The sequence below is a fragment of the Nicotiana tomentosiformis genome, chromosome 2, assembly GCF_000390325.3.
Source record: "Nicotiana tomentosiformis chromosome 2, ASM39032v3, whole genome shotgun sequence".
NCBI classification, from domain to species: domain Eukaryota; kingdom Viridiplantae; phylum Streptophyta; class Magnoliopsida; order Solanales; family Solanaceae; genus Nicotiana; species Nicotiana tomentosiformis.
Genome location: NC_090813.1, coordinates 60,031,178 through 60,056,106, shown reverse-complemented (window position 1 = coordinate 60,056,106; position 24,929 = coordinate 60,031,178). Strand labels below are relative to the sequence as shown.

The 24,929-nt window shown below is 41.0% G+C and overlaps 3 protein-coding genes across 3 annotated transcripts; 1 reads left to right on the top strand and 2 right to left on the bottom strand.

Moving 5' to 3' along the window:
• Window positions 1–5,657: 5,657 nt before the first annotated feature.
• Window positions 5,658–6,968, bottom strand: LOC104110181 (uncharacterized). Its single transcript, XM_009619626.1, has one exon. The coding sequence runs from the start codon at window positions 6,966–6,968 to the stop codon at window positions 5,658–5,660; it is 1,311 nt and encodes a 436-aa protein (XP_009617921.1).
• Window positions 6,969–10,422: 3,454 nt separating this feature from the next.
• On the top strand, window positions 10,423–11,721 carry LOC104110179 (uncharacterized). Its single transcript, XM_018775614.3, has one exon. The coding sequence runs from the start codon at window positions 10,423–10,425 to the stop codon at window positions 11,572–11,574; it is 1,152 nt and encodes a 383-aa protein (XP_018631130.1). The 3' UTR covers window positions 11,575–11,721.
• Window positions 11,722–12,155: 434 nt separating this feature from the next.
• On the bottom strand, window positions 12,156–15,011 carry LOC104110178 (wall-associated receptor kinase 2-like). Its single transcript, XM_009619621.4, has 3 exons — window positions 13,858–15,011; window positions 13,611–13,739; window positions 12,156–13,452 (listed from the first exon to the last, which is right to left on the bottom strand). Exons 1-3 carry the CDS (start codon window positions 14,855–14,857, stop codon window positions 12,251–12,253), a joined length of 2,331 nt encoding a protein of 776 aa, XP_009617916.1. The 5' UTR covers window positions 14,858–15,011; the 3' UTR covers window positions 12,156–12,250.
• Window positions 15,012–24,929: the final 9,918 nt, after the last annotated feature.

The following is a 24,929-nucleotide window of genomic DNA, read 5'->3' as shown; positions in this document are numbered from 1 at the left end:
TCTCTGTTCCATCTACAGCTTTTTCTCCTCAACGTTTTTCACTGGTTTATGAGGACAACGTCTCTCCTGATGGCGGTAGTCTAATGTCTCGTAAGAGAAGAGCCGTGGATGCGGGGGGAAATAGACTAACAACCGTCGACTTGGGAGATTATGGCTTTGTTCTTCGGGAAACGGCCATAATGCACATTGGAGAGAGCCTCGAGGCAAGTCCCGAAGACCCACACTTAGAAGAGACGAGTATGTGTCCTGTGGGGGACACAGTCGAGGGCGAGGGTTTTAATAATGGTGGCCTTGCACTTTCGAGGTAGGAAGAGGCCTCGTCTTCTAGGGTCGCGGTGGATGTCCCTTCTGTGGCTGATGATAGAGGGAAGGCCGCCGCTCAGGAGGACGTTGTATCTAACTCCGATATGGATATAGACAAGTTGAGGATGATCGATTAGGGATTCACTCAACTCAAAGTGAGGTTGGACCCTCAGTCCTCTTTGTTTTGAAATTGAGGGTACGACCCTCAAGACGATAGACGACAACACCTTGTCGAATAACATTGCTGCCCTGGCTCTCCGAGTAAGTACAACTATTGTCTGTTCTTTTCTTTATGTTTTGCTTTCTTTTGTAAGCTCTAATTTCTTTTCTTTGTTTTGCAAACGGTTATTCTGGAGATCGAGAGTACTCATTGGGAGCAGAGACGTAAAGATATTTACGTGAAGTTGAAAGACAGGTATTTTAAATGTCTTGTAAAGTATCATAAGCTCCGGTGTGGCTCCGCGAGGGCGGTGATATGCGCCAGCTGAGGGAAGACTTGAACGAGAGAGACGAGGAGTTGATGCGGGTTGTGGAGAAATATAGCATCTTGGAAGAGACGCTGAGGGGCAAAGAGGAGGAGCTTGAGTTTAGCAGGGGCGTAGAAGCCCAATGCAGTGATCTCCAAGCCCAAGTGGTCTTGCTACAAGGCCAACTCGAAGAGTGTCAATTCAGGGTGGTGGCTCTTAGTGACGATGTCGCCGAGAACAGGAGTATCTAGAGAAGGCGGAGTCTGCTCGATTAGAAGCTTAGAGGAGGGCGGAGTCCCTTGAAGTGGCGAACCGAACTCGTCATTCTGAGTAAGAAAATGACTTGTCGACGGCAAGGTTTAAAGTAGAGTAGCTTGATGAAAGGATTGGGTAGTTGGATAAAGAAACCCCTGATCTTTATGACTGGGTCGCTACTCTGGAGGCTGATAAGGCCAAACTACTTGAACGACCTTCTTCATCTGCAGCTTCTGGCTTCCCTAACATTCCTTGTGAGTGTACGAAGAGTGGATTCATGCCGAGGCTCGAAAGGATGTGCTTCGTAAGTTGTTTGTGACTGGCTCCATTCCTACCGCGGACTTTGAGGATGCTCGTGTCAAGGCTCGGGAGGATCGGATTGCTTGTGGTCATGACCCGACTACGCCTCATCCCGGTAAAGAAGATGAGGATAGAAAGGATGCTATAGATAGCCTTGAGGACGAGGCCTGGTATGATTCTATATAACCTCCGAGAAAGGATGGAGAGGGGTGTTGTGGGTCAGGCCGATGAGGGTGTCGCTGGTCATGTTGGTAGTGGTCAACAGTAATTGTTTTGCTTTTTTTGAGGTTTTTATGTATTTTTGTTGGCGTCTTCAAGAGACTTTGTAAGAGACATTTGTCTATAAATATTAGAGTTTGGTTTTGCTTTTATTTGCACCTTTCTTATTTTTTGTGGTTTGTTTTTGTACTTTGCGTGTTTTGCTCCTTCATGCTTTTGTCGTTATCCTTGTATATATCAAAGTTTATTCAAACGTGGTCGAAGGCCGATACGTGTTATTCAAACTTGTTCGAATTCTTACTTCTTTAAATCGCGGCTAAGGACCGGTAGGTGTTGTTCGTACTTGGTCGAACTTATCCTTTTATTAATCTTGACTGAGGGCCGGTCGGTGTTGTCCTAACTTGGTCGAGCATAACCTTATGTTAATCGTGGCCGAGGGCCGATATGAGTTATTCGATCCGGTTCGAACATGACCTTATCTTTGTCGTGGCAGAGGGCCGATAGGTGTTGTTCGAACTTGGTCGAGAATAACCTTATGTAATTGTGGCCGAGGTCCGATAGGTGTTATTCGAGCGGGGTCGAGCATTACCTTTTGTTAATCGCGGTCGAGGGCCGATAGGTATTGTTCAAGCGTGGTCGAACATAACCTTTTGTATGTCATGGCCGAGGGCCAATAGGTGTTATTCGAGTGAGGTCGAACATAAACTTAGGTAAGTCGTGGACGAGGGTCGATAGGTATTATTCAAGCGGGATCAAACATAACCTTTTGTTAGTCATGGATGAGGGCCTATAAGCGCTTATGATGAATGTAATTTTCTTATTACTTTGATGTTGTTCCTTTGATTACATGATTTGAGAGAGTTACAAATTTTTTGGGTATTGGCTGGCGTTCCGGTCCCAGTCCCAGTCTATCTAGTCCCTTCATCGCTTGACTTGGAGAGTATTGAGGAGTCGGGCAATGAAAGAGAAAAAATAGCCCCTCCCTCGCATACTTCGACCTGAAGTGTTCTCATTGTCGCCTCATTAAAAATCTCCTTGAGAAAACCCTAATGGGACAAAACTCAAGTAAGGGTAAAAGAGTGCGACTTTCAGACCCTTCTTCCCTTACAAGTTAAAGTATTTGAGGTGGTTGATGTTCCAATTGTTCGGTAGTTGCTTTCTCGTCTTCGGGGTAGTTCTATACGCCCATAATACTTCTGGCGGTATCTCCAGCCACAGTCCCTTGGCGTCTTCCAGCTTTTTCTTCATAATGTTTAATATGGACTTGTTGGAGGATTCTGCCTGCCCGTTACCCGTCGGGTGATACGGGGTCGAGACTATTCTATTAATATGCCATTTCTTGAAGAATTCGGCGGTTTTCTTTCCAGTGAACTGGGGTTCGTTGTCGCAACCGATCTCCTTGGGTAAGCCGAATCGACAGATGGTGTTTCTCCATATGAAGGTGATTACCTTCTTCTACCCATTTAGAGAAATAGTCAGTTAAAACCAAAAGAAATCGTACATTACCTCGCCTTGCTAGAAGGGGGCCCACGATGTCCATTCCTCATTTGATGAGAAGACACAGAGATGTGACTGAGTGGAGGTGTTTGCCTGCTTGGTAAATCATTGAGGTCGTACTTCTGGCATTGTTCACATTTCTTTACAAATTCTGAGGCGTCCTTTTACACGATGGGCCAATAGTATCCCGCCCGTATGAGACATCTAACGATTGCTCGATTTCCAAAGTGAGCACTGCCATGGCCTTCATGGACTTCTTCGAGGACGCGTTGGGTCTGGTTTGGGCCTAAGAATTTCACCAGAGGGCCTCCATAAGTGCTCTTGTACAGGTCACTATGGAGGAGACTGTATCTGGCTGCTTGCATTCTTAGTTTCTTGGCTTCTTTGTTGTCGTTTGGGAGTGTGTCGTCCTGCAAATAGGCGATAATATGATTGCGCCAATCCCAAGTTAAGCTTACAAATCTTACCTCCATTTGGTCTAGTGATGAGTTGAGGATGTGGGCTACACTTTTATCTCCGGTTGTGATGCTTTTGGTAGCTGCGACCTATTTGGTGAGCCGTCTATTTCAGCATTCTATGCCCGCGGGATTTGGTCGATCTGCATTCGTCGAACTCGGGCAGTAGCTTACAGATCTCAATCTGATATTTTTGCAATCTTTGTTCTTTAATTTGGAAAGTCCTTGTAACTTGGTTGACCACGAGTTGGAAATCACAGCGGAGTTTCAACCGCTTTGCCCCGTACTTGAGTGCTAGCTTCAATCCTGCAATTACGGCCTCATACTTGGCCTCGTTGTTAGTCATATCTGGGCACCTTATGGAATGGCAAATTATTTCGCATGTAGGGACCTAGAGCACAAGTCCCAGTCCGTATCGAGAAGCGTTGGATGCACTGTCAGTATATAGGACCCAGAGGTCTTGTGTTTGGAGATAAACTTAGATGACTTCCTTCACAACTTCGGTCATTATCTTTACACTGAAGTCTGCGATGAAGTCAGCGAGCACTAGCGACTTTATTCCCATTTGCGACTGATATGTGATATCGTGCTCGCTTAGCTCGATGTCCCACTTGGCCAGTCTCCTTGATAGCTCGAGTTTTTGTAAAATGCCTATCAGGGGGAATGTGGTAACGACCGAGATAGGGTGGCACTGGAAATAGGGTCTAAGCTTTCGTGAAGCTATGAATAGTGCCAATGTCAGTTTCTCGAGGTGCGGATACATCATCTTGGCGTCGATGAGTGTTTTGCTAATGTAATAGATGGGATATTGCGTACCTTTATTTTCTTGTATTAGGACCACGCTTACTACTACTTCGGAGATGACCGGGTAGACGAGGAGATGTTCTCCGGGTTCGGGCTATGAAAGTAGGGGTGGTGATGACAGATATGCCTTCAGTTATCACAAACTTGTATGCACTCGGGTGTCCATTCGAGGATGTTGTCCTTTTTGAGCACACCGAAAATTTTATGACATATGTCGGACGATTGCGATATGAATCTCGATAAAGCGGCGATTCGACCAGTCAACCTTTGGACTTGATTTTTCGTAGTCAGGAGCTCTGGTATCCCTTCAATAGCTTTGATTTGGTCCGAGTTAACCTCGATCCCCCGTTGTGACACTAAGAAGCCCAACAACTTCCTAGAGGATACGCCAAATGCGTATTTCTCCGGATTTAGTTTCATTTCCTTCAAATGGTCGATATGGTCCTCTGCTCTTATGGACTTGATCAGTATGTCGTTGATATACTTCCATGGTCTTGCCAAGCTGATCTTTGAACATCTTCGTGACCAACTTTTGATATGTAGCCCCCGCGTTCTTCAGCCCAAATGGCATGACCCTATAACAATACGTTTCTTGGTGGGTGATGAACGTGGTTTTCTCCAGGTCCTATTCTTCCATAAGTATCTGGTTATAGCTTGAGTACGCGTCCAAGAAACTCAATAACTCGTGCCCTATCATTGCGTCAATAAGTTGGTCGATATGTGGTAACTAGAACGAATCCTTTGGGCTTGCTTTGTTCAAGTCCTTGAAATCCACGTATATTCACCATTTTCCATTTTTCTCTTTGACCATCACTATGTTGGCGATCCATTTAGGGTACTTTGACTCCTTGATAGAGCCATTTTCTAATAATTTCTCCACCTCTTTGCGAACGACATTATTGATAGCGGAGTTTAATTTATGCCTGACCTACCTTACTGGGGGGTAGAATGGGTCATCATTTAATTTGTGTGTGGCGATATCCATGGGGATGCCCAGTATGTCTGCATGGCTGAAGGCAAACAAATCTGCATTAACTATCAAGAACTGACTGAATTTACCTAGTTCTCGGAGTTTGCAACCGATGTGGGCCTTTTTCCTACAGTCATTGGGGTCTAATTTAATGGGGTCGAGGTCTTCTATGGTTGTATCCGCATCTTCTATCATTTCGGGATCCATGATGACGTCCGTAGTCTTTTTTTGTGTTGTCCTTAGCCCTACTGATTGTTATGCCTCTTTTTCCTTGTCTTCTTTCTATTGGGTTGTTGTGTTGTCCAAGTCAATACGGTAGCACTACCGGGATGTATGTTGTTCTCCACGTATTCTGAATATCCCCCAAGGTGTAAGGAATTTGAGTACTTAGTATAGGCTGGAGGGGATAGCTCTTATGGGATGTATCCATGGTCGTCCTACTATGGCGTTGTACGCGGTGGCCTGGTCCATGATGTGTAATGTCGTCTCCAGCGTCATGCCGCCAGCCAATACGGGGAGTGTAATTTCTCCCGATGTCCGCTCAACTGCATTATTAAAATCGATAAGCGTGATGTAGCGCGGCACTATCTTGTCCTTGAGTCTAATTTGGGTGAGGAATCGGGGATGGATAATATATGCTCCACTTCCATCGTCCACCATGATGTGTTTGACATCAGTATCTAAAGTGCGCAAAGTAATGACAAGGGCATCATTATGAGGGTAAGTCAAACCGTCAGCATCTGACTCGTCGAAGATGATACTTTCTTCAAGTTTGTCGTACCGTTCACGGGTGATAGATCGCTTGTGAGTGGTGGTGAATTTAATACCGTTGATAGAGGCGTCATCGCTGCCGCCGATGATCATGTTGATAGTACGAGCTGGTGATGGCGGCATCGCCGGACCTTGGTTTTCATGTCCTCTAGCGAAGTTTTTTCTCCCCTTGTCGCTTAACAGCTCTTTGAGGTGTCCCTTCCACAACATGTTCACAACTTCTTGCCTGAGGGTGATGTAATCTTCTATTTTGTGCCCACGTTCCTGGTGGAACTCGCAGAAGACGTCGGATTTTCTGGTGCTTGGATCGGACCTCATCTTTGGCGGCCACTTTACCTTCGTTCCGAGTTTCTCCAGAGCATAGACTATTTCTATAGGTGATACGCAAAAATTATGAGCAAACAATAAAGGGGGCATCCTCTCTCGTTCCAGTGAATCCATGTCCTCGACATGGATAGGCCTTCTTCGTAGCGTAGGGAAGGGGGGCGTGGCCCCTGACATATTGTTGGTTTCGTTCCCTGTTGGGTGGTGAGACCGGGTGATCCCTACTGATATTGTCTCTTCATTCTTTTCTGTACCCGGCTTATACTGAGATGAGACGATAGGTTGGTCGTTGGGGCCGTCCTCATCTTCTTGGACTTCAGCACAGTAAGCATTGTGGATCCTGTCCCAAGTGGTTGGGGGATATTTTATCAATCGACTCAACAATTTTCTTGTTGCTCTCGAACTATCTCTACTTAACCCGTTCTGAAAGGCCACGACCGCTATCCCCTCGGACACTTTCGGCAGATTCATCCTTACCCTGTTTAATTGGGTAAGGAAATCCCTCAGTCCTTCTCCCATGGACTGCTTGATGGCGAATATGTCATTTACCATTGTTTTGGCCTTCTTGGCTCCGGCATGTGTCGTTACGAACTTATCGGCCATTTCCTCGAAAGTTTCTATGAAGCGAGCTGGTAGGTGTGAGTACCATGTTAATGCCCCTCCCATAAAGGTTTCACCAAACTTCTTCAGCAATATAAAGGACACTTGTTCCTTGGTGAGGTCATTGCATTTCACGGCAGTGACGTAATGAATCACATGATCTTCGAGATCGGTCGTTCTGTCGTATATCCTGAGGTATGGAGGCGTTTTGAAGGTCTTTGGTATGGCATGCGAGGCTGCTTCTTTGCTGTACTGCTATTCTATGAACCTACGACGTCCCTCTTTGGCAAAAGCTTAGGAGCGCCTGGTATCTTGTCGAATCGTTCTTGATGTTCTTTCATTTGGTCCGTGAGTGCTTTATTTTCATTCTCCATTTCCTCCATCCTCTTTAGAACAATGTCGAGGGCACTATCACATGTACTGTTAGTAATATTGTGAGTTATACCTAGTGTTGGAGGGTCTAGTCAGTTGCTTTGTTCGTCTGCTCGTTGTAATGTGCATGCTCTTGCGGTCTCTGTAGTTGTGCCTGGAGTGGGCTTGTTGAGCACGCTTACTAGCGTATCGGTCAGCCATGCTTCGAGGAGTTTTTTCATGGCCGGTGGCGTCCCTTCTTCTGTGGACGTGGAGGCCCTTTTCCATTGGGTTTTGTCATACTACAATGGGGAGGAGGCGACCTCTCGCGCCTAAGGGAGGCAGTGGGCGTCATGTCCTCGCCTGGTGTTTCACAGCTCTCGTTGATAGCATTCATGAGGTTGCTAGGAAAATCACCTGTTACTTATAGTCATTTTTCCTTGGTTACCTGCCATGTAGGTATTTGTACGTGCAAAGAAAGCTGCTGATCTAAAGGAGACTAAAAAATTAACTATAGACCGGGGGAATCTTGGGGTTTGTAAGGTTAGTGACTCATGTTAGTTGTAGATCTAAAGGAAACTAAAAAATTTAACTATGAAATTCCCACAGACGGCGCCAAACTGTTTGACAAAACATTATTATTTTTAGCTCAACCAATTAGATTTATATAATGAAGAGTTAATCTTACTTAAATATAATATCCAAAAGATAAAGCTACGTGTGTCAAGACCAGACAACTAGTATATTCTCCCCGGATGGTAGTAAATATGAGCAATGATAGTAATATTCAATGATTCAAAAAAATAGAATATGACATTAAATAGTAATAAATAGCAATAAATAGTATTTAGGTAAATAAAATGTGTGAGTCATCCGAAAATGGATGAGATCAGTGGTTATTCTTTTTGACAATGATGAATGATTGATAAGCCTTTGAATACTTGGGTCATTCTTGGATCTGGGAAAATGCGAGACAAGAATCTTGAAAAATGGTTATTTTTGTGTCTGTGCGATAAGATCGGATTCTCTCTTATAAAGTCAATATGTTCTTTACAAATGAATATCCCATGGCCCCTATCATTGTGTCTCTTTCTATTTATAGGGAACATATTCCTAGAAACCCTAATAGTACAAACGCAGAGAATATCCATTAGAATATTTTCTTTAATGTCCTATCTTGAAACTAGCCGTTATAACCCTGTCAAGGGTATTTGACCTCGACCTCGTTCTTTGATGACTCCTCGATCTTAATCCTTGCAGACTCTTTGACCGCAGCCTTCATTGTTCCTTGAACCACTTCAAATACCATTTGTGTTATGGTATTTGACTGGACATAAAATTTAAAATAAAAAAAAATACTTTTGAAATATATGATCTAGAATAAACTAGACCATAAGTACATACACTTTGCCAATACATATATTAGAAAGTCAGAATACAACACTTCGCCAGGCTAAAAATGTAGCTGTCAGATCGATGATATGTTTATAATCAAAGAAGAAATATATATGCGGTATCAAACTGAAAAGAAAAAAGTGAAATAATAGAAACTCTGGAGGGCGAAGTAAGAATGCAAACAACATATGGGGTTAAAATAAAAAAGAAAGAAAGAACAGAAAAAAAGAAAGAAAGAAAAGAACTAGTGTCAAATTAAAGACAACCTCAAACTTTCACCCACAAGACCCTTTTTATTCTGTCTTGTTGTGTAATAGAACTGTTGCTGCCTACACGAAGAGCTATGCAGATATTTTGCTTTTCGATAGCTTCCTTTTCTTCCTTACTTCAATTCTAATTTCTAAGTGTTCCAAGTGAGTGTTGTTAGTTCATCGCAGGTACTTGCCAAAATCACATCTCTCTCCCTCTGGTTTTCTCCTCTTACGGTTTGGTTCTAGCATTTCATCTACCCTTTTTTTAAAGTTGAAAGATTTAGATTTTTACGGCGTAAATATGATTTTGGTTCTTTTCTGCGGAGAATTTGGTATTTGGGGTTCATTATAATTGAGTTCTACACTTTTCATTCGCTGATGATTTTTATTTTAATTTGCCCCTCATGATTGCTTTAAGTTCTTAAAGCAATAGATTTGGCCAATTTTGGACTGGAATGCCTTTGGAAATCTTTGAAGAGGATCAAGCTTCACTAATGACTTTTTATGCTCGATATTAGCAGTTATTTTAAAGTGTTTCAAAAGACTTTATCTTGGGAAGTGAAAGATGTCTGAATGTGAGTACTATAAGAATGCAGACATATATATTAATGATTTCAGCAACCAAAAAGACAAGAAAAATAGGAGTTTAACTATGCATGAGTTCTGGTTTAAATATTTTGTCTATCCAATCAAACATAAAATGAATCACATCCCTAAGATAGTTTGCTCATTTATGCACTGAGTTTGACAAATACATTATTATAGAAGATAATTCTGGGATACCATTTTTTGCCCTGTAAGCTTGATTTCCGTTGTCTCAAGCTACTTGAACTCTCCTTTTAACTGACTTGACTTTTTCATGTTAGATGCTCTTATTGCACTGTATGCTTTACTTCAGCATCTGCTGGTTTTTTCCTTGTGTTTATACACTATTCTCATAATGCAGCCCAGATGAGAATTAAAAGCTCATATTTGAATATGAGTGGGTTGATACTTCCGGCATCTAAGGACTTTTTGTTCTAATTGCTGGATGTAGATGACATTTTTTTGTTGCTGATGACATATTTTGAAACTTGTAGCTGATGCAGCCTTTGCTGCATGGCTGTCGAGCAAACCATCTCACAATTTTGTGTTCATATTTTAATAAGATTTCACCGTGCACGCATTTCCTTAATTCTTTTGTGCTTTTTCTCTAATTCGTTAATGCGTTAAATGTTCTTGATCTCATTAAGAAGGGAAGGTTCTCTTATTGCCATACTTCCTTGTTCTAGTCTGGATGTTCCTTGAATATGGTATTCTTATCGAAATGCATCTGTAACTGATGAGGAATCTGTCTCTTTTGTGTCCTTTATAGTTATTATAGCGTATCTTGTGCCTGTTGATCAAGAGTTTCACCTCATATCTTGCTTATCTTCCTTTAATAGTTTAGTTGCAGACGCTTTAGCAGCCCAGGGAAAACGATGGTTGTAGCTGTTGGTGCTCCTCCCTTTGTTTTTCTACCTTCATCACCGTTTGCTGCATCGAGGAACTTAAAGAAGCAACATAACACCATCTTCAATTTGAACATTGGTCTTCAAAGTAGTCATACCGAGCACAGGTGTATCACTATTAGCTGCATCAAATGCTCTGCCTCCTTCACCTCCGCCATTGTTTCAAAAGAGGAAGAACCATTACCGCTTGAGGTGAACGAGATTAAGACAGTATGCAAAACATGGGTATGGAGAGATTACAACATAAACTACTTGGTTTATCAAGCACGCAACGAAAACACTTCTCATCCTTCTCTACTCCTAGTTCATGGTTTTGGTGCCTCAGTCGCCCACTGGCGCCGGAACATTGCGACGCTCGCTCAAAACTACACAGTGTATGCTATTGACCTCCTTGGCTTTGGTGCTTCTGACAAACCAGTAGGATATGAATATAACATGGAATCTTGGGCTCAGTTAATATTGGATTTTGCGAATGAAATTATTCAAAGACCAACTGTATTGGTAGGGAACTCTGTTGGAAGCCTTGCTTGCGTAATAGCTGCTGCAGATCCTTCCCAAACATCCATTCAAGGGCTTGTTTTGTTGAACTGTGCTGGAGGCATGAATAACAAGGCAATTGTTGATGATTGGAGGATTAAGTTACTATTGCCCTTACTCTGGCTTGTTGATTTCTTATTGAACCAAAGATCAGTTGCTTCTGCAATCTTTAATCGGGTCAAACAAAGAGAAAATCTAAAGAATATCTTGTTGTCTGTTTATGGGAATAAGGAGTCTGTGGATGAAGATTTGGTGGAGATTATTAAGGGACCAGCAGATGATGAAGGCGCGCTCGATGCTTTTGTGTCCATTGTGACAGGTCCGCCGGGGCCAAATCCAGTGCAGTTGATCCCAAAAATTACACTCCCTATCCTTGTCTTATGGGGTGATCAAGATCCATTTACCCCAATTGATGGCCCTGTTGGTAAATACTTCTCATCCTTACCTTCTCAAAAACCAAATGTGAGTCTATTTCTTTTGGAAGGAGTCGGACATTGCCCTCACGATGACAGGCCTGATCTTGTCCATGAAAAGTTGCTTCCTTGGCTAAGCCAATTGGCAATGGTAGAAAACGTTGTAATATGATTATCCTAATCCCTCTGTTTGAATGAGATCAGAAGTGGATGTTATACTTAATTTTGTTTGATCTTCATGTACAGAGGATATTGATTTGTAAATCATGTTACAAAAGAATATGTGTTGTAGCAAATGTAAATACTGAAGTTTGTGGAATCTTGTTGTAGTTCACATTGGTAGCTGTCCATTATGTTTCTAAAAGGTTTTTCAATGTATAACCAATTCGGCATCCCATTTCGACATTGGTTATTATATATGAACTATGAAGCTATATATTCAGCACCACTTACCAATAGCCATGTGTGGAAGTTTGGACTCCGAAATCCTTTTACGAACTGTATATGTTATATGTTGTTTTTTTCCGTCATTTTTGAGCTGAAGGTCTATCATAAACATCCTCTCTACTTTTTCAGGATAGGGGTAAGTTCTGCGTACACACTACCCTCCCCATACTCCACTTTTGGGATTCCAATGGGGGGTTGTTGTTGTATGTTATCAGAAGGCTTTTAGCAAGCAACAACACAACTTTTTATTATCTTATTGCAATCATCATTAAATTCAACAATGCATTACCGCACACTTTCAAAGAGTTTTCGTTAATTACGTACCAAGGCAATTGAATAAATCACAAGAAATTAAACCACTACAAACATTTTTTCTCTAGTAATAGGGAATTTGCTATCAATTATGAGACTTTAGGTGATGAGTTTTCTTCTATTTGACTGTCTGATATATAGCTACTTGAGCTTTCACTTCTTAGAGACATGTTATCTTGAAAACTATTACCGCAAGTCACATCACTCCTTGTGCTTCTTAGTTGGTCAAGTACCGTTGCCACCTCTTTCATATATGGTCTTTCCCTTGAGTTAAACTTTAAGCATCTCTTGGCAAGCTTGGCTACAGCAATAATAATCTCCTCATTCACAAGTTCAACAATTTCAGGATCTACAATGTCAAGTATACGACCTTGTTTTAACGATGACTTGAAACGCATTACTAGACCTTGATCATAGTTATTTGTATCTAAAGAGACAGCTTTTTGGCTTGTTAAAAGCTCCGCCAAAACGACACCAAATGCATAGACATCACTTTTATCACTAAGCTGGCCTGATCGAAAGTATTCCGGGTCCAAATAACCAAATGTACCTCCAACTAGTGTCGTTAAGTGAGTCTTGTCGATGGGTACTAACCTTGAAATACCAAAATCAGATATTACAGCTCTAAAATTCTCGTCCAATAGTATGTTGCTTGATTTGATGTCTCTGTGGAAAATAGCACTAGAAGCACATGAGTGCAAGTAAGAAAGCGCCCCTGCAGCTTCTGCAGCAACTCGCAACCGATGCTCCCAAGATAGTCCTATTGCTGTTGATGTGGTTGAACAACTTGGACTAAAATTTCTATGAATATGAGATGCCAATGTGCCATTTGAGATATATTCATAAACTAAGAGAGGAACTTGAGTCTCTAAACAGCAGCCTAGAATTTTGACTATGTGTCTGTGACTTAATTGGGAGAGGATGAAAATTTCATTAATGAACTGATCAACCTGAGTTTCATCCACTATGTTGGATTTCTTCACAGCCACAATACTTCCATCTGCTAACATTCCTTTATAGACAGTTCCAAGCCCTCCCCTACCTAGAATTCGACGTTCGTTAAAGTTGTCTGTTGCTTTTTCCAACTCCTCTTTTAGGAAAAGTTTCAACCCTGGCAAAGTATTACCATTACTACTTTGTCCACTTAAAGAGATCCGTTGTTCCAATAACAATCCGCCATTCCTCTTGAAAAACCTTTGTTTAGTTTTCCTCTCTTTTCTTTTTTGAAGTCGTCGATATAGCCCAAGACAAACAGCCAGTAGGATTATAGAACTACTAGCTGCTACAATACCTGTTTGTTTGCAGAACAAATTTTTTTTAATGAAAAGAACATGATTCATTCTGGAAATACTAGAATATGGTAGGAAACAGAATGAGGAATTACAACAATGAAAAAAAATGTGAACACTGAACTGTTTATATAGGAAATTTGAGGTGTAAGCTGAGTACCTATGTAGAGCTGTTTCCTGAGCATGCGTTTCTCGCTATTTGTCTCACAAAAGAAGCTTCCAGATGTATTAATGCACTGAGTATTATTTGGACAACGTTTTCCAATTGGACTTGCACACTCATTGATATCTGTAGAACAACAAAACAAAGAAAGCACTTGAGAAAAAATAACAAATACACGTTGGGTTTATTTCGCCATCTTTTTCTTCTCAGATAAATGAAACAAGGGATTTAGTTATTTTCAAACCTTTGCATCCATTTGGGAGGTAAGGATTGCCTTGATAACCAGGAGAACAACCGCATCTGTATCCGCCGGCTTCTCTGGCAAATTCATTGATACACTGACTATGCTTTCCACATGCATATTTTGGGCTTTTTATAGCATGGACACAACTGACATTCCCAATTACCCAATCCAGCGTCCATTCAGCTGCAAAATAGTAATCTTCTTTGCAGTTGGAGGTTGAATACTTACCTAGCAATTCAGTGAAGTTAGTAAAACCTTTGTCCACAAATAAGATATAGCTGCAATTGCTAGATGCCCATGATGTTTGCTGTGTATTCATTGTTTGTATTGTGGCTGTGAAACTTTTTGGTGCTTTTGAGAAAGCAGTTTCACAACAGCCATTTCTTCCCGTGCAATGCGTCGACGATGATGAAGTAGCTGCTGTTCTGTAACTACCATTAGTACCATCATCTCTAATGCTGCAGAAAGACGCACATCCACTTACAATGTCTCTAGTATCTTCATCTTTGGCATAAGCAAACATATCACATCCAATTCCTACCAACTTATTCTTAGTTGGTGAAATACTATAATACGGATCGTCATTAGATCCATATCCACTTTTGTCCCCATATACATTTTGACCAGAGGATCTGTTGTAAGGAACAGGTACGGAATTCACTAGAGTCTTGATATAGTTCATTGAAATATGGGATACAGATTCATTAAGCCAAGGCAGGTAAGCAATCTTGTTGTCGTTGCACATAATTTCAAATGGCTTGTCAAAGTAACACTTTCTCCCTATTCCAAATGGATAAGGAATGGTCAAGTTGCCACATCTTTCTACGCAGTGAGGCTTCGCTAACACTGATGTTAAAGCAGATGAAACTTGATTTTCTTGAAAAAACAGCACAAAAAGATAGAATGGCCAAATTGGAATGTACTGCATCTGCTTCTTTACCAATTGCATATTAATTCCCACGTCTTTGTTTGTACAAATATTGCCTTTTGGTCGAAACATCTCTTAGAATGGTACAAATTAAGCTAAGCACCAGCTTCTATTGATTCCTGGTTTATAGACCTGAGGTTATTACTTATTGAGCAATTACTAATACCAGTATATAGTTTTTTTTGGGTTAGGAAGTAAAGCTACTAAAAGCTTCAGCACAAAGCAGCAGCCCACATCCACAAACTAAAAGAGAAAAAGGAGAATAAAAAAGGAGATATATACGAGACTTTACGGGCTAGAAACCATGATGTTTCAGCCACCATTAATTTTGCTTTGCTGTTGTTTATTCTATAGGAAAGCCGAATATATAGAGAATGACTAAATCCCAACTATTATATCTAAAGGTAGCTAATAATGAGACAATAATAAAAAAAAACACCAGAAATTTACGAGGTTCGAAAAAATTTGATTCTTGCCTAGCTCTCGTACACAATCAACTCAAACTTTATTTCACTCCAAAAATACAAGTGAAATACTACAAGAGAAAGAAGATTTAAATGTCTTAGCAGATAAAAAAGCAAGTGAGAGATGTTTTACAAATGAACAAAACTCTTGTTATTTATAGAAGGGAAATGACCTTAATAATGTCATGCATGGCATTACATTAAGTGTGATCATGCAATGTAAATGCATGAAAAATGCATCTACCAATTTCTTCCTAAAAGGAGATTTCAAATGTTTACACTAGTTCACGTTAATCTTCTCAAATTCAACAAATTTTCATCTTGGCAAGATTTTACTTTTTCAATTTTCTCTCACTGATAAATTTTGCTTGTGTCTTCAACTTCAATCTTCAAAGTTCAATAATGTTGATCAAGTTCAAACAATGTCGAAACTTGATCGCAGTCACTACTTTTATTATCATATCAGCACGGTTGTCTGTAGTCCGAATTTTCTGTACCGTAACTCCACCTTCTTCTATAATATCTCGTACAAAGTGATATCGAACTTCCAACTAACTGGTGCATTTGCAAAAGTGAAAACATAACCAGTACTTGATCTACGCTTGTCCAAATCACCCGCATAATCCGAGTCACAATATCCAATCAGATGCTGACTATCTTCCTGCTCAAAAATCAATCCAACATCTACAGTATTATGAATATACCGTATAATCCATTTCACAGCTTGCCAATGCTCCTTTCCTAGATATGCATATACATGCTTACAACTCTAATAGCATTTGAAATATCAGGTCTTGTGCAAACCATTGCATACATCAAGCTACCAACGGCATTCGCATATGGCACTCTTGACATATACTCTCGTTCAGCTTCATTTTTTGGCGACATAGCAGCACTAAGCTTAAAGTGAAGAGCAAGAGGAGTGCTAACCGACTTCGTGTTCTCATTCATGCCAAATCGATCTATTACTCCCTTCAAGTATTCTTTCTGAGATAGATAGAGTTTCTTTGAATGTCTATCTCTTTTTATCTCTATGCCAAGAATTTTCTTCGCCTCACCCAAATCCTTCATCTCAAACTCCTTTCTTAGTTGAATCTTCAACTTCTCATTTCCTCTTGACTTTTGGAAGCTATCAACATATCATCAACATATAGGAGAAGATTTATGAAGAATCCGTCTTCAAGCTTGTGCAAATACACACAATGATTGTATTTGCTTCTTTTGTACTTCTGCCGCAACATAAACTTGTCAAATCGTTTTTACCATTGTCTAGAAGATTATTTCAATCCGTACAACAATTTTTAAGTTTGCACACCATATTTTCCTTTTCAGCAACTTTGAATCTTTCTAGCTGAGTCATATTAATTTCTTCTTCTAAGTCTCCATGTAAAAATGCAGTTTTTACATCTAACTGAAGTAGTTCCAAATTCAATTGTGCTACCAAATCCAACAAAACTCTAATGGAGAAGTGTTTTACGACTGGAGAAAACACATCATTGTAATCAATTACCTCCTTTTTAGCGTACCCTTTGGCCACTAATCTTGCTCTGTAACAAACATCTTCTTGGTTAGGAAATCCTTCTTTCTTTGCAAAAATATCCATTTGCACCTAATTGCTTTCTTGCCCTTCGGGAGATTGACCAATTTTCATGTGCAATTCTGATGAAGGGACTGTATTTCTTCATTCATGGCAATCCTTTACTTATCTTCTTTGGAACTTTGGACTGCGTCTTTATAAGTGGTAGGAACACCATCATCTATAATTGAGGTTGCACAAGCCACCGTCTCTATGAGACGAACATGTTCTTTATTGTTCTTTTTGGCTTGCTAGTTGCTATTGATTCAAGTTGTGGTTGGGGTTCCTGATTGGAATCTCCCCTTCCACTGACTCTTCTTCGAGGGAAAAATCTTCTATTGTTTCTTCGTTGTCTCCCTGTTTTGGGAGAATTAATTTTCCCTCAAATTCTACCTGCTTTGAAGCACCATCGGTTTGTTTGACACCTTCAACTATCACTTTATCTGTTATGGAAGATCTATCAAAGGTAACAACTCTGCTGAATATAATTTTTCTTGTCTTGGACACCATAATCGGTATCTTTTGACTCCAAAAGTAATCCCCATAAATATAGCTTTCTTTGCTCTCGGATCCAATTTTGACTCTTTCACATGATAGAATGCAATTGAGCCAATACATGCAAAAAATTAAAATCTTTAGTAGGTTTTCCATACCATTTTTTAAATAGTGTCTTGTCTCAAATAGCGGGAGATGGTGGACAATTAATGAGGTGTCATGCATATGTTATTGCCTCAGCCCAAAACTCTTTGCCCAAGCCAGCATTGGACAACATACACCGAACCTTCTCCAGCAAAGTCCGGTTCATGCATTCTGCCACTCCATTCTGCTGTGGTTTATTTATGAGGTTGAAATGTTTCAAAATGCCATCATCTTCACAAATTTTATTTTAAAGATCATTTTTGTATTCTCCATCGTTATATGTGCGGAGACACTTTATCTTTCTGCTTGTTTGAGTCTCCATCATCGCCTTCCATTTGAGAAAAATTTCCAGTACCTCATCTTTGGTTTTCATAGTATACACCAACACTCTCCGGAAAAATTTATCAATAAATGTTACAAAATAGTGTTTCCCACCTAAAGAAGGTTTTTTGGAAGCACCCCAAACATCAGAGTGAACATAATCCAAAATACCTTTAGTATTATGGATAGTTGTTCCAAATTTAACCCTTCTCTGTTTCCCCTTGACACAATGCTCACAAAACTCCAAATTGCATGTCTTTACTTCTTTTAACAATCCTTGATCTGATAAATATTTCAAGGATTTTTATCCAGCATGTCCCAAGCGCATGTGCCATAGCTTGGTTGCTTCTGCCTCCTTGTCATCACTAGATGTCACTGTTGCTGTCCAAATAACTGTACTAACGTGATAGTGGTACATGTTATCATTTCTTCGAATTTCCTTCATTACCACTAGTGCACCAGAGCATATTCTCATTACCCCATTTTCTGTAATGACTTAGAGCCCCTTTGACTCTAGGGCTCCTACAGAAATTAGATTATTTTTCAATTCCGGTACGTATCGAACATCTGTTAATGTTCTCATCAATTCATCATGGTTCGTTAATTGGATTGAACCAATACCGTATGCGGTAAGAGGATTGTTATTTACGGTGTGAATAACTCCATATTCTCCTTCTTGAAAATCAACGAACCAGTCCTTGTTGGGAGATATATGATAGCTACAAGCTGAATCTATCAGACATATGTCAGATGGTTTGAATGGCTCAGCTGTAACTAGTAAGAAATTAGAGTCGTCACAATCAGCTACATTTGAATCCATGACATCCTTCCCATTGTTAGGTTTGACCTTATTTTTCAACTTTGGACAGTCTTTCTTTGTAACGACTCGACTTGTCGTTTTAAGAATTAGCATCCCGTTCAGTGGCTTAAGACCTCGAACAGCTTCGTAATGTGTATTATGATTTGCGCGCGCTGTCGAGTTTGTTTTTCGGATGATTCGAGATTTAATTGAAAGAACAATATATTCTTATTTTGGAAACTTAAATAAAAAGAGTTGACCGGAGTTTGACTTTTGTGCAAACGACCCCGGAATAGAACTTCGATGGTTCCAATAACTTTGTATGGTGATTTCGGACTTAGGCGTATGCTCACATCCAAAAAAAACTAAAAGAGAAAAAGGAGAATAAAAGGAGATAGACAAGACTTTACAAGCTAGAAACCATGATGTTAAGCCACCACATTTAGACTAATTGGTATGTAGGATTTGGATTATAAAATAAAATGATTTGATTTCGTTCTTTTTAGTTATCTAGTTTTGCTTTTGTTGTTGTTTGTCCAGGTTTAATATTGGAAAGTAATTAAGGGCATGTTCTCTGTCTAATCATTCTCATTTCCAATATTAAAAGCTAGACCTGTTAATTAAATCGTGGTGTCTACTTTATGTATTCAATTCTTATATCATGGCATTTCTCTTTCCATGAGCATCTTTCATTTATTTTTCTTTGTGGGTGGGTACCTGTCTTGTTGCTGTTCCTGCTTTGAGCTCAAAAGTGGCTAAGTAGTATTTTATCTCCAGAAGCAACGCTGCTTTAGTTCTAAGGTAACAAAATCGTGTTTTTAGCCTTTTTCCTCTTCTTTTGAGTATGAGTTGATCCAACTTCCTACGAGGCTTAGTTTTCCCCGACAGATAGAAAATCAACATAAGCGCACACAAAATTAGACTTGTTGATATACACATTTATCAAGAACAAACAGCTGACATAAGCCAAAATTAAAGGAGCATTGTTAGTGAATGATCTAAACAGACAATTAATCAAAACTCAATCATGGACTAACGCACTCCATCATTGGATAATCAGGAGATGCATTTTCAGTTAGAACACCACCTTTATCAAAAGATACAGCACTAGAATTGATAATGAACCTCGGGTTCAAATGCAGCGAAATATGTAATTCCAGTTCTTTCTAACAGAAAAATACCTTCGGTGGTGTGTCCTCTATATACACATAAATGAACACAGCGAAAAAGAATAGGAAAGAAAAGAACTCAACACCACTGGTTAACATTCTGCTGAAAACAACCACTACTAAAATGCAGACAAATCGTTCTCATTGAGCAACAAAACTGCTCTTAACCAAAGATAGATAGGAGTATAAACTTGAAGTCATTAAACAGAGGCGGATCCATTAACTTTAACTAAAGTTGATACTTGTCATAGTGTTTTACAACTAATCAATTTTGCTTATTGTTTACCCGAAAAATCAGATAACGTTAAATTTGTGAATGGTTCTAAGGATATGTGATACAATTTGATACAAATCGTATATACAAATAGGAATATGTATGTTCTTTCTTGGCTATGAGAATGAGAATAATGAGCAAAAAAATGAATAAGGTAAATATAACAAGCATGAGGAGATATCTTTCAATATGAGAAGTGATCTTTTGTTACAATGCATTCTGCTTCCCGTCTGCTTACAAGGATTCCCCTCTTTATAATAGAGGGATCCTACTTCATTTATAATAAAATAAAGCATATAATGGAGGACCTATGATGATTTGTCTCTTCCTCAATTCCCGCCAAGATTCTCTCTCTTAGTGCGGTTGTAACGGCTCCTGTTTGTGAGCTCGACACTAGCTCTAACTCGTTATTGGGTCGAGCCCTTAGTTTTGGCTTGAGTTCGACCTTCGGGGTAGGCGTAGTGCATTCCTGACCTCGAAGCAATGCCTTGCGGATCGATTTGGTCACGGGCTCGATAAAAGTATCGAGCCGACTCCTCAATCAGCCTTCGGACTCGAGGCTCATTTGTACTGCCTTCGGGACTCATCCCAAAATTACATTCTGGTTGCTTACCATTCGAACTCGATCGAACGTAGGAAAGCCGAAACCTATTTCGACCGTATACAGATAGTGCCCTCGATTCTTAAGAAGGATGTGGTGAGAATCGATATGATCTTCGACGGTTCGATCGGGTTATAAGCAGACGTTTGCATAGGGCTCGATCATGACACATGTGATAGCTGTCCCATCGATTTAGTCTTTTCAAGGTATTTAATGCATGTCAGACGGTGGTCGGCCACCTCTGATATTGAACCGTCACGATGCAAGCCTATAAATAACCCCTTCATCTAACATTTACCATTTTTACGTCCTTCACTCTTCCAAATTTTCTTACCCTTTCTCTGTATTTCGCCGCTTGCAGAGCCATCTACATCAACTTTTTATCTTCCTTTGCCTTTCTTTCTCTCATATCAATGGCCAAAACTTCGAAAACCGTACCACAGAAGGAGAAAGCTTCTTCTTCACGGCCGTCCGGCAACAAGGCGCCGGCGGAGCCGCCTACCTATGAGTATGTTCCCGGCCCGTGTACTCTGAAGATCAATTTTAAGGTTGAGAATCCTTCATCTATTCCGGGTCGATGTGAGCATGTGTCGATGTACATGTGCTCAATAACGGAGAGTCATCTCGTGGCTATGAGGAAAGACTGCAACTGGGGTTCTGAGGTCGTGTTGCAAATTCCCTCCCCCGAAGAGAGCGTCATCACCCACGTGGAGGTGTTTTTAAGTGTTTATACTTACCCCTTCACGTTGGGTCCTATCGACCCGGTGATCATCGATTTTTGCAAAAGATATGAGGTCACCCTTGGTCAAATTCATCCCTCTCTATGGGGTATAGTAACCTTACTTCGCTTCTTCTCCAACAAGGCCGGGGCTGGAATTTTCCCTGAATCACCTCATACGATTGTATCAGCCTCAAATCTTTTGAGGACTAATCAAGCTTCATCGTCGGCCATCGAAGGCTTTGATGTCGAGTATCAACGAAGACAAGGATCAGGGTTAGATGGGTTGTTATATCCGGGTGAGGACCCGTGATCTCATTCCAGAAGAGAAGATGTCGTTCCCGAGGAATGGAATTTTGACTGTAAGTGGTTTTCATAAGACATTTTTCATATTTTTTCTCGATTTTATCTGATGTCTTTCCCCGATACACAGCTGCCCCATGGATGCCACAAGCGGTACCCGACCTCGAGGATTGGGTTCGGAAGTTAGCCTCGACTTCCTCTTATGCCGAACGCGCTTGGCGTGATTTGGCAAAAGGTAGATGGGAGGCCAAGAATCATGGTAAGGGTTACTTCTCATGTTCTTCAAAATATATTTTATGCTCCATTCGTCACGGATTTCCTTTCATGCAGGTGTAACCAAGGATGTCGTTTTGAGGCCTTCGAGTGGTGAAGAAGGAACCAAGTCCCCGGTCCCGGGACCGGGAAAAGATAAGAAGCGAAAAGATGTCTCTCGGTCAGAGGACCCCAAGCCCAAAACTCGAAGGGTAAGGAGGAAGGCAATCGCTCTTTCGATGGACTCGGTCCAATGACTGAGGGAAGAAGAAGAAGAAGAAAAAGATGATGCCTCGGCTTTGGTGATCTGATCTGCGAAAGCTATCGAGGTCGCCAGAGCTTCTGAGCCGATGGCAGCTATACCGGTCGGGATCGGTTCCGGTACCTTGAGTCTCGATCAGAGCATCCCGAGCGATTCGCTTGGGACCATGATAGTGGGTCATTTGCCTTCTCTTCCCACATATTCTGAGGAGGCGTTAAAGGAGGCTCGAGAATTGAAGACCCCCGATATGGGCGGAAGCTCTAGTGTAGGGGACCCTTTTCGGGATTGCTTTACTGGAGTCGATGATGCCTCCGACATTGGTGATGCTTCTCTTTTCCTAGAAGATGCCCATCATTTTATTTCTCGGGTAGTGATTTTACTGTACTTGGTTTCTTCGTTCTTTTCCAAACTTACTTGTGTTCTTTCCCTACTGTGCAGGCCATTAGTAGGTTTTGAGTCGACCTCAGCCAGTGCGAGGTCGAGCTTCAGAAGGTATCGGGGGAGAGAGATGCCCTGCGGCTTCTTTGTAGCCAAAAGGACGAGGCTATAAAGGACCTCCAAGCAGATTTGGCTAAGGCTCGTGAAGAAGAGGCCGAACTAGATAAGCAGGTGAGCCACGTTCTGTTAGAGTATGGGTTTGAATCAACTATGGAAGTTAACCCTCCGTTATCTCAGCTGCAGCAAAAGGTTAAAAAGATCGGGTTACTCGGGAAGAAGTCGATCAAATCAAGGCTGAATGTAATCGGTGGAAGGATACTTTCGACCACCTGGTTGCGAAAAAAGAAACCATCTTGGCCAAATTATTATCGGCCGATGTTCAGCTTCAAAGAGTCAATCAAAAGGGTTCGGCTCAGGCTAAGAGGATCGAGGAGCTTGAAACACGGCTTGCTGAGGCCAAGGCGGAGGTTGAGTCATCAAAAGTCATGGCGGACAAGTCCATTGCCGTGTATCGGGTTGATGCCGAGGCTGCTCAGATAGAGGCACGAGAGGCAGTGGATACTGCCGATACTCGAGCACATTGGGTTGCCGAACTTGCTAAGTGTCGGTCTCGGAGGGAGACCCTCGAGGAGATACACGCTCGAGGTTTTGACCTTGCCGAAGAGATAAAAAAGGCTAAAAAGCTCGAAGCTGAAGCTGAAGCCTTGGCTTCTGATGGTGATGATGATGATGATGATGGTAGAAAGAGCGGATCCGAGAACGGGGGGAGCTCGATAGAGAAGAAACCGCTCTTGAGGATGACCAGGAAGCTTAGTCCTTAGTTTTTATGTTTGTAATCAATCATGTAGATGATTGTGTATATAGACAACTTTGCCGACTTGCTTATGTTTTCTGAAGACTTTGTACATGCCTTATAAATGTTTTCACAAAGATTTAATCAACTTAATCAAATTTTGGATTTCGTAGCCTCTATAATCGAGCGAGTGCTTATTCAAATTTGAAGTGATGTAGTTCCTAGGCTTATAAGTTGAGTCAATGATTCGAACTCGAAGTAATGTAGCCCGTAGGCGTAATGGTCGAGTGAGTGCTTACTCAGACTCGAAATAAAGTAGCCCGTGGGCTTAGTACTCGAGTGAATAATTCAAACTCGAAATAATGTAACCCGTAGGATTAATAGTCGAGTCAATGATTCGAACTCGAAGTAAAAGTAGCCCGTAGGCTTAATAGTTGAGTGAATGATTCGAACTCGGAGTAAAAGTAGCCCGTGGGCTTAGTAGTCGAGTGAATGATTCGAACTTGAAATAATGTAGCCCGTAGGCTTAATAGTCGAGTGAATGATTCGAACTCGAAGTAAAAGTAGCCCGTAGGCTTAAGAGTCGAGTGAATGATTCGAACTCGAAATAAAGTAGCCTGTGGGCTTAGTAGTCGAGTGAATGATTCGAACTCGAAGTAATGTAGCCCGTAGTCTTAATAGTCAAGTGAATGATTCGAACTCAAAGTAAAAGTATCCCGTAGGTTTAATAGTCGAGTGAATGATTCGAACTCAAAGTAAAAGTAGCCCGTAGGCTTAATAGTCGAGTGAGTGCTTGCTCGGACTCGAAATAAAGTAGCCCGTGGGCTTAGTAGTCGAGTGAATGATTCGAACTAGAAGTAATGTAGTCTGTGGGCGTAATGGTCGAGTGAGTGCTTGCTCGGACTCGAAATAAAAGTAGCCTGTAGGCTTAGTAGTCTAGTGAATGATTCAAACTAGAAATAAAAGTAGCCCGTAGGCTTAATAGTCGAGTGAATGAATTGAACTCGAAGTAATATAGCCCGTAGGCATAAAGGTCGAGTGAATGATTCGAACTCGAAGTAATGTTGCCAGTAGGCGTAATGGTCGAGTGACTGCTTGCTCGGACTCGAAATATAGTAGCCCGTGGGCTTAGTGGTCGAATTTATCTTAACTCTGTTTGTGTAATAAATCTCCAAATAGAGGAATTTTTCTTAGATATAAGATGTCGGTAAAGTGAACTTTCCTTGCAAGTCACTATACATGTGTTCGTGTTTCGCGCCTGGGTTCGGGCCAACTACATGAGCATGGTTCATTTTGACCATTTGGCTCTTACAACTTTTCCTATTGGAACCCCGTTGTTTGCAAAATAACTTTCTTGCTTCAGGACTTGATATATATATATTTGAAGGCTAATGCCCCCCCAGTATTCGAGGTCGATTGTAAAGAGGCCTTGGATACTGTTGTAAGTGCAGCACGATCTTTGGTTGCCTCGTTAAAAACCTTGCCGAAAAAACCATTTGGGATAAAATCAGTCTAAGGGAAAAAGAGTGCATCGC

Bases quoted from the DNA above. Each gene is read 5' to 3' on its own strand.
- LOC104110181 (XM_009619626.1), bottom strand. From the start codon at position 6,968: ATGGCCGATAAGTTCGTAACGACACATGCCGGAGCCAAGAAGGCCAAA.
- LOC104110178 (XM_009619621.4), bottom strand. From the start codon at position 14,857: ATGTTTCGACCAAAAGGCAATATTTGTACAAACAAAGACGTGGGAATT. The intron at 13,740-13,857 runs GTTTGAAAATAA...GTTGTTCTACAG, and splicing joins CCTCCCAAATGGATGCAAAG to ATATCAATGAGTGTGCAAGT. The intron at 13,453-13,610 runs GTACTCAGCTTA...GCAAACAAACAG, and splicing joins CAGGAAACAGCTCTACATAG to GTATTGTAGCAGCTAGTAGT.
- LOC104110179 (XM_018775614.3), top strand. From the start codon at position 10,423: ATGGTTGTAGCTGTTGGTGCTCCTCCCTTTGTTTTTCTACCTTCATCA.